Source organism: Nyctibius grandis, chromosome 8 (assembly GCF_013368605.1).
Source record: "Nyctibius grandis isolate bNycGra1 chromosome 8, bNycGra1.pri, whole genome shotgun sequence".
NCBI lineage: Eukaryota > Metazoa > Chordata > Aves > Nyctibiiformes > Nyctibiidae > Nyctibius > Nyctibius grandis.
The window spans coordinates 13,182,976-13,199,912 of record NC_090665.1 but is presented as its reverse complement, the minus strand read 5'-3'; the positions used below and the strand labels follow the sequence as shown (position 1 = coordinate 13,199,912).

Genomic DNA, 16,937 nt, shown 5'->3' with positions numbered 1-16,937 from the left:
CTGCGATCACTACTCCGCTTCGTAACAGCTCCAGATTTTAAAAGGCTATAGAATTCCAGCTTGAAATAAGATCCAAAATTTAAAAATGAATCAATCAAAATCCAAATATACCTTATATTTTGAAAAGAAGAGATGAAAATTTATTCCATCCAACCATGAACTTTAATTTGGTGTCCATCATTAAGAAAAAGTGAAACGAAGGACAAAATATGTCACTTGCTTTGTGTGCCCCATCGGTGAGTTGCTCAATGCGCAGGCTTCCCTGGATGACACTGTACACAGAGCTGCGCAGTCATTGGTACCCAGATCTTACTCCCGGAGCCTGTTCTCTCACGCAGCCTACCCAGGCTCTCCAGGGAGGTGTGGAAGTGAGCACCCTGGCTTGAAGGGCTGTCCTGAGTTATGTCCTTGTCAGCACTCATTACGTTGAAAGCTGTGTTCCTATCAGGGTTACATGAGCAGCTCGCCAAAGGCTGATGCAGTGGATTTGGGCATTTTTATCTTTATGTAAAAATGTGCCTGCACGGTGGACAGGCCAAGAGCTGAAAGCAGAAGAACACAATACTATGGTATGGTGGGATGAACAGGTCTGAATTTGGATCCGCAAAACTCACTGCGTTCATCTGCTTCGTAGCCAAATGTGAGACCACAGCTCCTGTGGATCTATATGAGCTCGTTTTGATCTAGATAACCAGTTAGCCGGGGCCAAATGGAGCTCAGCCTCTCTGGCAGAACCTGCCATGGGTTTTGGTCAATACTCTGCAGTGTGCCCAGGCAGATGTCCTTGCTGTTGCGGGGTTACCTTGTGCATGTCCATGCTACAATCACACCTTTGTCTCCAGCATTCACAGACTTCCTCTGTGGTGATAAGGATAATTTAATCAGTCCTTGAACAAGGAAAAGGTACTTCAGGACAGTTTGTGCCCACATATAAAGATCTGCAGCTTAATTACAGAGGCTCATTCAGCACTTTGTTTTTTTTGCCTCTCTAGGAATATTGGGTCAGCTTGCAAGACTTAGCAGACCTGCACTGCACCTCTCACTTGGGTGTTTTAAAATGAAGCCAGCTGAACAAATATGTACCTTGAGCACAGAGAGTTCCCACAGAAGGGAGGGCAGATAGCCCTCTAGTTATATTTTTCAGAGGCAGCAAGTTAGATTACTTGCTAATGCTGCTTCTCAGCTCCCAGAGCTGGGGACCAGACCTGCATGGATGGTGATTTCTTTGAAAATGTGTTCCCTCCAAGCCACAGATGGTCCAGGCAGAGTCAGAATACTTGCAGATACCATCTTGTCTCATCAAGTGAATCTCTGCTCTGCAGCAGGGCTGTACACTGCCATGTAGCAGCTTGTTATTTTAAAACATATCTGCTCTCTCCTACTTCTAAAAGGCCACCAAGAAGACTTATCACCAATCTTTTACGGAGATAGAAGGGGGAGGAAAAGTGGAGTGTGAACAGCAGAATATCACCTGCCATCTGGACAAAGACATGATGAGATGTAAAGTTTGGATGCACATTTGCGGTTCTTAGCACATGCCAAGAGAGAGCTCAGCTACCATTATTTTAAAGCATTTGCAGACGGACGCAGCCCTAGGTCATGGGAGAAGCTATGCTGAGGCAGGAGGATGCTGAGTCGATCAGGCTGTATGCAAGGCATCATTGCCTGTGGGAGTGCTGCTGTGGTCTGCACAGGGCTCGTCCTGTGAACGGGACCTGCATGGTTCAAGATCTGTCCTGGGAATAACAGTATGCCAGGATCAAGTGCTATGGCATGAGGTCTGTGGTCACAAATCCTTAGGTATTCAAGGACTTGTTTATTCTCTGAATTTCCACAGGTTTAAACGGAAGTTGGGCGTTTGCATTTCATCTAGGAGCCCAGGTTTCCTTGAGAATCCGGTGTCTTTGTTTATCCACACAGGTCTATGTGCATTGATACCAATGCTGAATTTCTCTGTTCTGTTGGCATCAGAGGGGTGTTGATTAAACCCTGCTCTGGCTGAGGTCAGTGCGGAACATAGAATGTGCTTTACACATGTGTGGGTAAAGAGCACCATGAAGCAGATGCTCTTCTGCAATGCCATCCTTTCCCCTGGGATGGAGCAGCACTTACACAGGCACAGTGAACACGATCCAGTTGTTCCATGGTCTGCCTCTGCAACCACAATGAAATGCCACTGCTGATAGCTCTGATTATATTTATGATTCCTACTTAATATGTTTTAAATTACTTGATGAGCTCTAAGTATTAACACTAACATCAGTAAGTATCCTGAGCCAGATTCTCTGGGAGAGAAGCCTTGCCATGCCATAGGCTTTGGTGCAGTTTAGTGCTTTTATCCCATCTGAAGATCTGACTCAGTAATTGTGCAGAACATAAAAGAAAAGCCCTAAGTGCTGTAAACAGAGGAAAACTGGTACTCTGGGAGTGCGTTAGATATTTCAACACTCATAATTAACATCCTTTTCCTAAACCGTGGTGCAAACTACTTGCAGAATGGGCTTTTTCTTTTATTGCTGCTAGTTTCGGTGACTAAATTTATTAAATCATTAGATTTGCGTATGGTTGTGTATATTTGCTGTTCTCCTTTGGGCTATAATAAAAGGAGATCTTGAGGAAAAAAAAATAGGAGATCTTTATTTACCTGGCAATTTTGAGAATGTTTGTAGGGAAATGGCAAGTAATACAAACAAGTGGCCTAGTCCAGGGGGATGCTGAGTGAGCAGCTGGGTTTGGGTACAGCAGCTAGTGACAGCCTTCCCTCTGGCTTCCTTCCTGTCCCTGAGCACTGCACATGGAAACCTGTCACCATTCCATACACCACCATGTATGAGGACATCAGGGGCTTCTGTGCTGGCCAGAGCTTGGTCTAAACAAACAAGGGAGGAAATCGCTCACTCTCATGATCAGTACCCAGGAGCACCGTGCTGTTGTTTACAGGGGACCCTTTCTCTGCCCCTCCCGGCTGAGGATGCTCAGGGTGCCAGTGGCAGTGACGCTCCCAGGCTGGTACGGGCAGGGGCTGGCACTGCTCTTGCTCGGAGCAGCATCAGGGCCGTCCACTGCCCTGGCAGCGCTATGCCCCCACCAGGGCTGTGACACTGTTGGATCAGCATTTTTTGAAGGAGCCGAGCTATCCGAGGGCAGCAGTGCGTTCCCTCAATACCCTGTGGCCTCATGTCCACGGGTTGGACAGCGGTGCTTCTCCACCAACATTTGTGGAGCTTCTCCAGTGCAAAGGAGAGTCCAATCAAACTTCTTATGTTCAAGGCCAAGAGGCTGGGTTAGGTTTACCTGAGCAGGGCAGGTGAAAGCTCAGGTAGATTAGAAAAAAAGATATCTGTCCTCTCACAAATCACCCCCAGCCTGTGCTGCGGAGTGGGGGCAGACAGGGACAGACATTCCCAACACCTCCCTGAAGGACCAGACTGGCCCAAGTGACAGAGAGACTGGCTTATGCCTGGAAGTCCTGTCCACATTCCCATCTACAGATGGCAGGAGACACTACCGGGATCAAGGATAAATGAAACATCTTGTTTTTCTGAAACAGAAATAGCTTTTGGGGCAATCCATGGTACCTTATACCCTCTCTGAGCAAGTCTGATACACTGAATCCCCCCCAAATGGCAGTTGCATCCATTGAGCTCCCTTTGATTCCAAGTGTCACTGAATGTCGTCTCCCTAATTTTCTGTGTGATAGCTACCATTTTATTTTTTTCTAGACTGTGCAATTTCCGATATAACTAGAGTTAGCACAGACCAGACCTTTGTTTTTCAAAGCAAATCTAATTACTGTTCTTAGTGGAATTGTTCAAAGGATTGGATTGAGATACAGAAAACAAGTTGCAGGCAGGTAGATGCTTATCATTTTGCATGTAAATTACTAGCATTTCTTTTACAAATATTTCATGCAGGTTTTTAGCTTAACAATTAAAAAAAGATCTGCTTTTTCAAACAGCTTTCAGTACTATCTATAGACATTTAACAAAATGCCTCAGGCTCTAAATCTCCAAATACGAAAAAAATAAATGTATTTACTTACTTTGTATGCAAGAATAGTTTAGTCAAAGACACATATTTCACAGGAAGATAAAACCAGACAAATTTCCTTTTTTTTTTTCTCCAAATCACAAGCATACTCTTTAATGAGGAGAACTGATGGGTTTTCTGAGTGAGCTGAGTTCATGATGGTGCTGACAGGGAACCGAGAGCTCTGTGGAGTTTGTACAGAAAATAGAGTCACCATTTATTTCTTTGTTTAAAGACTGAAAAAAGACCGGTGATTAAAAGATGAAGCCATCTGTCCTCTCACTGTCTTGTTCCTGGTCATGCTATTTCTGTCAAGGAGAGAGTTGGGAAAATAGAGTGGGGTTTGTTGTAAGCCTATTTGAAAAAGTCCCTGCACCAAGTCAGAGAGTGAAGTGGGGGCTCCTGACCCTAGGGCTTACCATACTGTTACCACTGGAGGAGGATGTCCTTACGCCCCGTCAGAAGCACGTGGTGGACACAGCCTGCGGATCCCTGTGCTGTTTTTACCCACTGTGTATCTGTCGGATGAAGAGAATGTATTGGACTCCAGGTCTGCCCATCAAGCACATCTCATCAACACTGAATTCATCTTAAAAAACAAACCAACCAAACAAAAAAGCTTGCATGCCTCAGAGGTCTGGCCAGTAGATCCGTGATTTTCCAGATTTCAGTTATCTGAGATTTCAATCTGTGCAGCAGCAGCCGCTAAGAACTGCTTTATTAGCATGAAGCCTGTTAGCTCACCTGTACTTTCCTTTCTTCCCGGCTCTTCTCAGCCCAAGACAACTGAAACAGCAGTTCCCACCTGATTCGACATAATTGCCACAATTAATTTTGACAGTGAAGCTTGTAGAGAGGTTCTGCCATTAATATCCCTATAGCCTTTTGTTATTGGTAGCCCCAAAGCCATCAGCAAGAGGCACGTGCAGAAACTAAGTGACATGATGTAGCTGAAGGCTTGACATTGGCCATCAAGAAGGTATCACTGAAGAAAAACATAAGGGTTTGCATGTTAAATAGATTTATCCAGATATCCCCAGGCAGTGGCCTGTGTCCTGCTTGTCTGTCCCACCTCCTTTTTTGGTCAGCTGGGTTTTCCTTCTCTGTCTGCTTGCTCTTTGTGTCACAGCTGCATGTGGTAGTGCCCACACCAAAGATTTCTGGTGCTCAAACCTGTGAAGACCCTCTGACATGTCAATGTGGTGGCAGGATGAATTTCGTCCTGGTGTGTCTTTGTCCCTACATGGCACAGTGGGACACTAGCTGTTGCTGATGAGGTGATATACATAAGAAGGGTAATAATAATGAACAAAAATGGCATTATTTAACTAGAATGTAGCTGTCAAATCTGTGGGTTTTCTAAACTGCCGAACAGACAGCATGGGGATGTTTCTTGGTGGTGTTGCCATGGTTAGTGTCCTAAAATGCTATTTCAACTGAATTGTGGGGGATGAGGAATCAACCAGCCAACTCACAAAAACAGTGGGACAGTTTTGTTTGCTTTTGGGGGAGCTTAAACATTTAAAGGAAATAACTGGTTTTTCTTTATTTTTCTTAAATCTTCATTAGGTTGATGACTTTAAATACATTTGCTTTAAAATAATTAGTAATTTTGCTGGTTTATTGGTACAAGTGGATATACAATATGGCATCTGCGTCTTTCGAGGCAAGACAGAGCCTGGAGATAAAGAGCCGATTTAAGGAGCGCTTAAGCACTGATCTTTTGGGAAGCTACTTCAAACACTCTTTTACAGTGCTCCGAGTCATCTAGTTCTCTCTTAACTTGTTTCACTCTCTTCTTGCGATATTTATTTCTCCAGCAAGGAAGACTCCCTCAGACAGGGCAAAGTGACCCATTGGGCTGACAGTGTTTTTATCTGTGTGGCACTAATGATTGATGCAAACTTCATGGGTGCAGCACAGCTCCGAGCTTTCTGCTGCACTTTATCTTCTGTGGCTTCAAGCCTACCTGGCCCCATAGGTCTGTTGCACGCTGGATTTATTGTCAGACCAGCAACACTTTATATAACACCCAAAGCGCTTGGGAACGCATAGCTGAGCATTGCTGAATGTTCAAAATATCCATTCTTAAATGAGGTCTGCAGTAAATATGTGGCATTACTCCAGATGCTTTGCTCAGATGTTGGTCATGGGTTTTCCTTTAGCAAGGCTGCAGAAGCTCCTGAAGACTTGAGTCCTGAGTGGCAAGGGCTTGGGAGAGAGCATCGCTTGCCTGTAGCAGCACCTGCCTTCACTCACAGGGCTCTGAAATACTTTGGGTCCTAGAAAAAGGGATATTTCTTTTTGATAAAACAGTTTTTCTTAGAAAATGCATATTCATTTGATGCTTGAGCTCTTTTTGCAAGAATATCATAGTTTTAAGGAACCCAGTGGGAGAATTTGTTTGGCCAGGATGAATTTTCTGTTCAAAATCAAAGTCTCGGGGAGAAAACCAATGCACCAGCCACCACATCTGCCTCAGTGAAAATTTGAGAGCCCACTGCCACAGAGTCCCCTGGCCAACCAGCTCTATTAAAAGAGGTTTAATATTTTCCTGTTGTTAAAATCTTGAAAAGTTACGGGGATATGACAAGTTTTGTTCCATAGCTGAATATAGTTTCTTCCTTGAGACTTTGCATGAAGTCAGTGCAAGTGGCAAAGGCACAGCCGCCCCCACAGCCGGCACAGGCTCAGGAGATGTCTCGAACAGGCCCGAGTGTCCTCTGTTCCTGGGCAGGCGTGGGACCAGTTCTCAGTATCTGAAGAAATACTTGTGTCAGAAATCTTTAAAACTACTTATCTTTATTGAAAGATTTCCAGGCTTTGTGCCAGCATTTCCTCTTGTCACTTTTGAAAATAGATAAATTGTTTACTTGCTTTTGTACTTCCATTTCTTCGAATCCACTTAAATGCCCCTGATAAACTGCCTTTTGCCCATAAAAATTTGAAGAAGCCTCAATGTTTTAGACAACCACCATTGCACATTTCTTGCCCATCACAGGGAAGGTAAGAGCAAAGCCAGGGGAAGGCACTGGGAGCAGCAGATGAGCAGCAAGGCTCCCTCTGCTTCTCAGCTCCCTCTGCTTCTCAGCTCTCTTTGTTTTATTTTGCTTGGTATTTCAGTCTAAATCCTGGCAAATTCCTGACTTTTCCTGAACATTTTTCATGCCCGTTCATTGTAGGCTGTTTTGCAAACCACAGCTCTGCCGGGGAAGGAAAGTTTTCCCTTTCAGTGGGGAGTTTTCTAGATGTGTGTTACGGCTGGGAGCTGGTATTGCTGATGCCTGTTGTTTTCTATTGTTAAACTAACTGCAAAGCGTGACCGTCGTGTATCTCTCAGTGATGCCTAATTTAGGAGATCAGTCATTAATTCCTTCCATTGCTTTTTCTTCTCTCTCTCTCACTGCAGGATGTTTTCACACCAGAGTGCAAATTTAAGGAATCTGTCTTTGAAAACTACTACGTTATTTATTCTTCCACGCTGTACCGGCAGCAAGAATCTGGCCGAGCGTGGTTCCTGGGACTCAATAAAGAAGGTCAAATTATGAAGGGAAACCGAGTGAAAAAAACCAAACCCTCATCACATTTTGTACCCAAACCCATTGAAGGTATGGAATCTGCCCACTCCCTCCATCAGTGGGGTGTGGGGAGGGGGAGTTCGCAACCTCAGATTTGGGGCTTCCTGGATGTGGATGTTGGACTGCAAGACCAGAAAGCAAGGACAATATTTGTAATGTTTCAGAAAGGTTTCAGAAAGTTGCTGGGCTGCACTGTTAGCGTTTCATCTGCTTTCCTTCCCATATAATAAACTTTGCGCATCGTCCCAAAGGGGTTTCTCAGCTTTGGGGTGCTAAAGGATGAATTTAAAAGCCCAGCAACATGAGAAGTTACTGGGAAAGCAGAGTGGCTGGCAGGTCAAAAGGAAACCGATTCAGCAGTGGCCATAATGTTGGGTTTTCTGTGAGGATTTTCCCAACATCATTCAGTGGGTTTCCAGTCCCGTGGAGAGTCAGTAGAGAGAGGATTTATCTCACCTGGTTTTAGACTTTGATGCTCTGTTTTGACACTCAGAAGAGAAATGGGTCCTACCAGCACAGCTGTGGATATACTTTATATGTCTACCCTAAGATGACTTAAATCTGTTTTTTCTCATATGTAAAGACATCCTAGTTAGTCTCTGGGGGGTAGAGAAACCTTATCATAGCTGTCCAAAGTTAGATGAGATACTGTCACGCCATATGTCTTCATTACAGTGTGAGGCTTCAGGGAAAGTCATGGAGTTGAAGTTTTGCCCTCCTGCTGCTGACTGTACACTGCTGAAGTGTGCCACAGGCTCATGCCAGGGCATTTTGCTTTTTATGGGCTGGCCCCTGATAAATGGAGAGATGTAGTGTGATGAGCCTAGTACTTAGCAGGTACTAACTTGATTCTGGAAACAAGGAGACCTCTTTGTTGCTTGGAAAAAGCACTACTTTTCGATCCCCAAACTAGGTACGCCTTTCTGACCCCATCTCGGACCTGCCAGTGGCCACCTCAGGGACACAGCAGCCTGGGGCTGGCCTTGGCTATGCAGCTCCGTGCCCCCCCTTGCTACCCACATGTTGGCTGTGGGGTCAGGGCTGGACACATGGAGAGAAGCAATGAACTGATGCTGTCCCGACAGGTACCACTCACAAGTGGTGGAGGCCACAGCTAAGTCCATGCAATAGTAGCTGTTTTAGCAGCTTCCCAGCTAAGGCGCGGGCGCAGACAAGTGTGCACGCGTGAGTGAAAGGCCAGTTCAGGAAGGCAGGCTGAAATCATCTGTTGCACCAGTGCAGCAAACCACAATGAGAGAACTTCAACTCAGAATTCCCAGAGCATCTGTGGTCTTTTCACAGGAGATGGATATGTTGGAAGAGCAGAGACTGGCCTGGAGCCTCTTGCCCTGTGCTTGTTTTCAACAGCTTTTCTGCAGCCTGGAGCCTTTTCTTGTTTATCTGAGGCATTAGTGGGATTGCTGCCCTAAGCCTTCATTGAGTTTTGCTAAGGTACGGTTTTGCTTCAGGCATGGGGTTGGTCACCCACTTCTCTTCCATCTCCCCCTCTCCTGCCTTGGCTGGGAGGAGAGTCTTTTGCAAGCACTAGGTTTCACAGCTGCGTTTCCAGGTCTTTCTGGTATTCCTTTGCTGCCTCGCTGGATTTTGGCACTGATCAGTGGGTTCCTTTGAATCTGGGCTTCTTTTTTGATGCAATGTGCGTGGCATCTGCTGAATGGCTCAATAGTTGTTTTCTGCTTGCATTAAACTAGGCCATTCCTGTGGCTTTCCTCGTGGAAAGCCTTGCCTTAATGGAGGTGCCTGACCCACAGCGGAGCTCTCATTGCAGCAAATGAAAAACCCAGCCCAGCCCGAGAGCTTCCCTTTCCTGCAGTTGCATCCTCCCACGCTTGCTTCAATCACAGCTGTCACATAACCTCCTGAGCGAGTGAGCGCTTTGGAAGTTGGCAGCCAAATTAAGGGCTCCTCCACCTCTTCCCTCCTCCACATGCTTTGCAGTCAGCCTCTGTGAGTGCTGCTGCATCAAAGAGCTGGCAGTCTCCCAAGCCGAGGCACATGTCAGCTTCCCAAAGCATTCAGCTGTCTGGGACTGTGACTCCAGACGGAGGACTCTGTTCCCAAGCCTGAGATTCACTGTAGGTAGCAGAGGCTTGTGGGGAGGGTTGGAGTAAAATGCGCTCAGCTCCTCGTGACTTCACTGGGCTGCATCCATCAAAGTCTCCGCGAGCAGAGCTTGCAAGCAGAGATGTTGTAGGAAAGGGGCAATTCCTTCCCTGTTTTAACAGCTTCTTTCTCATGACTCTATTCAAAGCCCTCCCCTGCTATATTTGCATGTCCCTTCAGCTAAATGCTGTGGCATGCTCCAGCGTGTGGGCTTTGCTGCTTATTCAGGCCAGCACTTTGCAGCCTCCAGCTGCAGTAACACACTCAGGTTTCCTTTCGCTCCAGTGCCACCAGCAGCATTAGCCCTGCCACGTGATGGGTGACACAGGGATGCGTGCAAAGAGGAATCTGGTCCCCTGGGAAGGAGAGGGGTTGCATACATTGCTAGGAATCACTTCACCCACCACTTCAATGGCAATTAGCTCTGAGATGAAACTACCCATTTGTTTGCCGTCTGCAGAATTATGCCGCAGCTCAGTGAAGAGAGCATTCGCGGGGAAAGGAAACACAAAAAAGCCCAGATGACTCCTGGGGCTCATTTGATGCCCATTGCTTCATACTGCTTTCTGAATTCAGAAGTCCTTTCCTCAGAGTCGCAAATGGGCGGTAAACTAATAAATAAATAAATGTGAAATATCCTCCCAAATAACTTCTAAGGACTACATATGTGTCCATGTGCCTATATACACAGTGTTATCTGTGTATGTATGTGTGTTATCTATGGCTTTTAACAGCTACAGCTTTATGCTGTGCTAATCCCACAGATTCTTTGACTCCTATATATTGTCAGGATACTGAAGATATTCAGTGCAAAAGTCATAGATACCAACTGAAAAAGCTTTGTTTTTTTGGTTGGTAGGGCAGGTTTTTTTTGGTTTAGTTTAGGTAGGATTTGTTTGTTTTTGGAAATAGCTTTGGGCTTAATCAATACAAAAAGCATAGAAAACTTGATAAGTAATAACAGGGGAAACGTTAAGTTCCTCTCCCATCTGTGCACAGGCAAAGCCAAGGCAAACCGCCTGGCAGGCAGCAGCTGATGTACTGTGTGGTGCCAGTTTTGGTTAAAAACACACATACGCAACACATTTCTTTTGATATTTTTATTTCTGATCACTGATCATTCGAGCTAAATGAACCCTTGAAGTGCAGACATAAAGCTTGAACCAGACTGCACAAGAAGTTACCTTGAGTGTAATTGTCACTGGGACACCAAGCAATCTTTTAAAACAATTTCAGTCTCTTTAATTGTCTGTAGTGATCAGTGCTGGACAAACACTACTGTCCACGGTGCCTCTTGTTCTTTTAAATATCCAAACCTATCTCAAACAATGGGAGACTTTTCCTGTCACTTAAGTGAGGATTTTATCAGATGCTTATTGTGGATGTGCTCTGTTATTTATATTTCCTTCTTCTTGAAGACATCATTTCCAGATTGCTCTCCCAAAAGAGCTACATTTCATCTCTCACCTGGCCCAAGACAGAATGCATTTGGGGTGGCAAATCTGGCCACAGAAAGCAGAAGACGGCTCTTCCTCCATCTGAGTCAGCAGAGCTGCCCCTAACTCCAAACTCATGGTGCTTCAACCCTCATGACTTGAATGTGTCTCAGAGATGAAGGTGACCTGTTAATAACTAGTCTGATCCATTTACTACCCCTGATGATTATCCACGTGCAAGGAACAGCAGCCAGATCTTTCCCACCATTCTTTCCCAGGGATGCAACATCCCAGTTTTGTTGAAGCGGAGTCCTCAGATGTTGGAAAGAAGTACAAGGCACCGTTGAGTAGTAAGATGTGGTAGGCCTAGTGAAAATGCTTTAAAGGTATCACCTTAATCCACAAAAAAAGTCCGAAAAAGTGTTCTTCAGAAAAAAAAATAACAAGCCCCACACTCTTTGTCAGTCTCTGTTAACACAGCTCCTCTTTTGGGTCTGTCTTTCAAGTGGGCAGGCTTTGGTATGTTTTCAGTCCCACACTAACTCACTTGTTCGTCTATCAAACTCCTAATCATCTTATTAGATGGCAAATGCAATGTATTTTAACCATGCTTTTGCTTGGCTTTTTGTCATCCTGTGCTGCGTTTCTTACCTGAACAAACTGATTCCATCTGGCAGCATCTTGCGTGTTTAGCCGCCAGATAGACGCGAGCTCAAATGCCTCTGAAATGCATCTGCTGAGACTGGGCTTAAAACACAGTAATTAGAGGCAGAAAATGAGGGTGCATAATCACTTGCTCCCTTTTGCCCCTAGTTGCTGCTCAGACAATTAACTCTCTCCACCGAAGCATTAGCTAATGCAGCCGCTACTGCAGATACTGACACCCGGAGCTGTGGCATCCGTCGCGGGGAAGAGCCCATCTCCCGGGCTGCCTGCCGGAGGACGTGTGCCCAGCCCTGCCCAGACACCAGCCCAGGCTGCCATCGGGGCGGGTTGTGATCCTGCAGGGCTAATGACCTGCCTACCTGCTAAACTTGGAAAAAACTTGGTTCCTCCTAACTCGCTAGGATCTGGGGCAGGGAAAGCAGGAGTGGAGCTGGCTGGATGCGATATATCTAAGGACCTTTAATAAGCTTTTCCCCGTATTCTAGAGAAAGGAAATGGAGTTTGTTGCATCCCCTGAACCTCCTCAACTTGCAGCGATGCCAAGTGAGAAATACTAGGATCAGGGCACAAAATGGTGTGTGCTTCCCAAACTCAGCCGGTCCCTGGCACCCAGGGAAGCTGCACAGGGTGATTTCGGTTTCACTGTGTGGGTGGTGCGCCTGGGAAGCAGAAATGAGGCTGGATCCTGTGCCAGCACATAGGTGAGGGATTGAGCTGTTCCTGGGTGACAGGCAGCCCCCTCCGTGCCTTTACCTTCAGGAAGGATGCTCCCTGCCGCCTCCTTCCCCCTTGCTTGTACCTCCAGTCTCCTTCCTGCCTAATTTCTGAGTTGTTTCCTTGTGCAAAATTGATTCCTTGTGCATGCAAATAGCAGGCGCTGCTGGTTAGCAGGGAAGCGGGGAATTGAAAGCCACAAGAACCAGACATGGGCACAGCTCCACTGCCGCTCACCCCCTTCCGTTTATGCCTGTGGCTCTTCAGCAGATCAAGCTAACAGCACTTTCCAATTAAAGCATGAATATGGATGTGTTGATTAGAATCTGGGACATAGGAGCTGATTATCTGATTGAAGCTCCAAAGCATTAGCTTGGTTTCCAGACATTAAGAGCTGTATTTGGCTTGGTGTGTGGGTGTGGGTAGGTGGGAGAAGCAGGGAGGGGACTCTTGTTTTAGCCAAATTGCTCATCCTCCCAAAGCTGCCTGTGCTGTGTGCACCAGCAGATCTCCCAAGCGTCTGGGCATGCCGACTGTCACGCTGCTGCTAGTTTACCTTGATGCAGGTGACGGAGCGGTGTGTCTTCACACACACACACATGCAGAGGAACCCCAAACAGACCTGTCAGTGAGTGCTGCTAGTCCTGAACCACAAAGATGTACTTTAAAGCTGTGAAGATCTGGGCACTCAGAACAGTCCATTTGCAAACAACCCCCTGCCCCGGTCCATGACTAACATCTCCGCGCGTGAGTCACACTCAAGCTTCCTCGGTACAAGGAGTAACAAACTGCAGTCCAAGAGCCTGTGTTACACAACATGTCACAGTGTCCTTAAAATCCCACGCATGTGCAGCTGCGTGCGTACATACACGAGTGTCTGTGCACACACGTCTGCGTGTCGTGGCACACGCGGGTTTGCAGCCGCTGCTGAGCGATGGCCATAGCTCAGCACACACACAAGCCTCTCGTGTAGGAGAGTATCCAGGCACTAGCTTGTGTGTGATGCCATATAAATACTGCATACACTGATACTGTAGGTTTATCTAAATACTGAAAATATGCTTGTCTTATGCTGCTACAGATTTTCTGGCATGATATGTTGGCACAGTCTGTCCGGTACAGAGGCTTTGACAGCTCTGTCTGAAAAGCACAATGTGAGCAGCCTCCAGCCACGTCCCATGTCAGTGCTTGTATCATGCATGAGACTGGAAGATAAACTTATAATTCCTGCCCATTTGCTTGCTAGGTACAGGGTTTCCTTAATTTTTATCTGCAAATGTTGTTTACTTCTGTAGCCTGATTTACATTCATTATTCTGTTGGCCTTGTTAGCAGCTCAGTGTTTTTGCCCGAAGGCCATAATGAGAGGCAGGGAGCTGAGGAAAGGTACCCTGCTGTGGTGCTGCTTCCTGCGGGCTTTGCTCAGGCTCAGCCCTTGTGGTTAAGCATCTGGCCCAGCCCAATGGGGTATTGGGGATGGATGCAGGTGAGATGAGCTTAGTACGTGCAGCTGCTTGGGGGAAGAGCTCACTGAGGTCCCTCCAGCTCCAGCTTGGGACCAGAGAAGTCAGGGTGAAGATGACACTGCACTTGAGGCAGAACTTTTCGTGTATGGGATGTCAGGGGCACTGGTGCAACACCAGCACAAATACGCAACTCTGCTGGACAAACTTCACCGCAGAGAATAAGGTGGGTCGCAGAAGTGATGTGCATCTTGAGCGGCATCAAAAGGCTCTGCAGCTCAGGCTAAGAAATCACAAGGGCACAAGTTTTTCTCAGTTGTTAACCTTTTCACAGTTCTTCAAGCTTTTACTAGGTGCTTCTCCACAACAGGCAAATTCACTATCACCGGGTTGTTGAGTGACACTCATCAAGGTATGAGGGGCAGCTCAGCAACTGAGGGGGATGTGAGATGCCTTTTCCTTCTGTTACCACCTTGCTACACACTGTCTTTGCATCATTCAGACAGCACTGATAGTCTGGGCAGCTGATGGGCAGCCCTGGCATTGCTCATCCTGGCCCAGACCCATGGGACAAGTAATTTTTCTCTTTTTTTCTCACTTTCATCAAAAAATAGCTCCAGTAGGAGTAACAGTTTGCAGATTGGTACCTGCCTTGCAGCCTCGCTGGGAGGCCCAGCTAGTGTGTGTGTTTAAACTGCTTTGAAAGCCTTGCATGAAAAATGCTCTATGGGAGAAGTAATATTTTTTCACTGCTCATATATTCAATGCAATATCCCTCCTGTTAATACACAGTTGACTGCACTTTATCTTGTATTGTTGCACACTGTTATAACTGTTTATCTAGCTCGGAGTAAAATGCAGAGCAATAATGTCATTTGCAGCCTGCCTCTGATTGCCAGGATTTATTTGCAAATCAGGGGAGGTGTAACTGCTTACATCACCCTTTTATACATGGGGTATTTTTTTCATTTCTTCAGATAATTTTTGAAATTTTGTTCTTGTTGATTACCCGGAACCAAAACCTGATGGGCTCTATCCCCTGTGTTTGAGCTCCGTGCCATTGTTTGTGATGTGACAGCTTTACAAAATGAAGCAGTACACAATCATTTCTTTATATCCTAATTTTTGCAAAGATCCAGTCATGACATTTGCAGTCTGGACCTAGCTCACCTTCTCAACTACACTGTGCCTGCCCTTGCAATGCCTCACTATTTCAATCACATCTACACCCCACCGCATTTGCGATGAACTCATCAGAGATGCTCCCTTTGGTATGAGAGCTGAGCAGCTCAGCCCGAGCCCCTGCTCTGGCACACCTCACATGGCACAAGGACAGCCATGAGGACTTAGTCCACATGGTGAGTTAGGTAAATGCTTTATGCCGCGCAGGACGTGGGGATGTGCCATGACGTGGGCAGGCACTGCCTTTTCAGGCTGTCTAGGCTCCAGGAGGTACATTTTTACAGGTCACGCATTGCTTAGCCAGGGTCTAGAGAGACGGTGCCCTCCATCCACACCGTTCTCAGGTGTTGCCAGGTGACCACACAGAGCTGGGATGGCTCCTGGCTTACTGTCACTGGGCTCATCCCCATGTGTCTGCTCGGCCTTGGCCTCGGCTGGCTGTGTTGATTTAGAGTAGAAAAAATAAGTGCTGAGAGCAGACCTCAGCTCTTGGCCAAGGGAGCCAAATGGACTTGAGTCACCACTTCCAGATCCAGAGCTTAACACCCAGAAGGCTTAGATGGCTCAGATGCAAGCGTAGTTTTGGTTCAAGACTCTCAAGGCCGCCTTCTTGGAGGCTAAGGACTGGTGTCGGGTAATTCTTGGACCTGTTATTAGACGATAATCAGCATCTTGAGAAAATACATGGTGCTGTGAACTGGAACGTTTGTTTTATATATATATGAATATAACATGAAAAAACAGTAAGGCACAGGAAACCTAAAAAGACTTCTCTGTGAGAAAGGAAAAGACCCCTGTTTCTATCTGTGCCTTTGGAAAGATTCAGAGACAGAAGGAGGACCTGACTGGCAGCGAGGGCAGGTAACAGATCCTGCTTGGTAACAGGATCTACTGCTGGGTCCCTGAGGTTTTTGTAAGTCTGTGTGTGTGTGTGTTCATATTGGGGCTGGAATTTCATCCTCATATACAAAAAAATAATTCATTATGGTCACTAATGTCTGTGACTTCAGGGGTGTTAACGGGTGTCTTTTCTGTTTGCAGTGTGCATGTACAGAGAGCCATCGCTGCATGAAATTGGAGAAAAACAAGGACGCTCAAGGAAAAGTTCAGGGACACCAACCATGAACGGAGGCAAAGTTGTTAACCAAGACTCGACATAGCTGACAAATACCCTCCCTTCTTCCAACTCCTCCCCTCCCACCCACCTAACCACCCCACCTGGCGAAACCACACTGAGACGATGACAACTGAGCAAGGCAGGACCTACTGGTAGTGGCTAGGAGTTCGAACTCCAGAATCTTTCTCTGTGTAGGACGAGGAAATCAAACCCCAGATCCTGCCTGTTGCAACGTTTTGAAAACCACAAACAACAACAACAAAAAAAAAAAGCGAAGAAAAAAATGTTTTAAATCAGGACTCCATTAACATCTTCAAAAGCAAACTGTTTGCTCTGTGATCAAAGGGGGAAAAAAAATCATCTCTGCATAATAATAATAATAACAAATAAATATAATAATAATAATAAAGATGTCACCTTTAAAAATAAAACAAAGCTTTTCGAAAATTGAACTTAGCATATGATGTGCGAGAAACACGTGGGAAACACAGCCTGGGACTGTGCTTTCTGTCTTATACTTTCACCTCACGTTCACACCACTGTTTTTTCCATCCCTGCTTCCCTGGGGATGGATGGGGTTTTTCACAAAGCAGGAAAGGTAGGGATGGATTATGACTGTGTTTGCTCTG

General features: G+C 46.1%; 1 protein-coding gene across 1 annotated transcript in view; it reads left to right on the top strand.

Moving 5' to 3' along the window:
* The window catches only part of FGF12 (fibroblast growth factor 12), a 102,251-nt gene extending 85,581 nt beyond the window's left edge, over window positions 1-16,670 (top strand). The window contains exons 4-5 of the mRNA XM_068406414.1: window positions 7,439-7,637; window positions 16,233-16,670. Coding sequence (XP_068262515.1) covers window positions 7,439-7,637; window positions 16,233-16,351 — 318 coding nt within the window. The 3' untranslated portion in view covers window positions 16,352-16,670. The remainder of the gene's footprint in view (window positions 1-7,438; window positions 7,638-16,232) is intronic.
* Window positions 16,671-16,937: the final 267 nt, after the last annotated feature.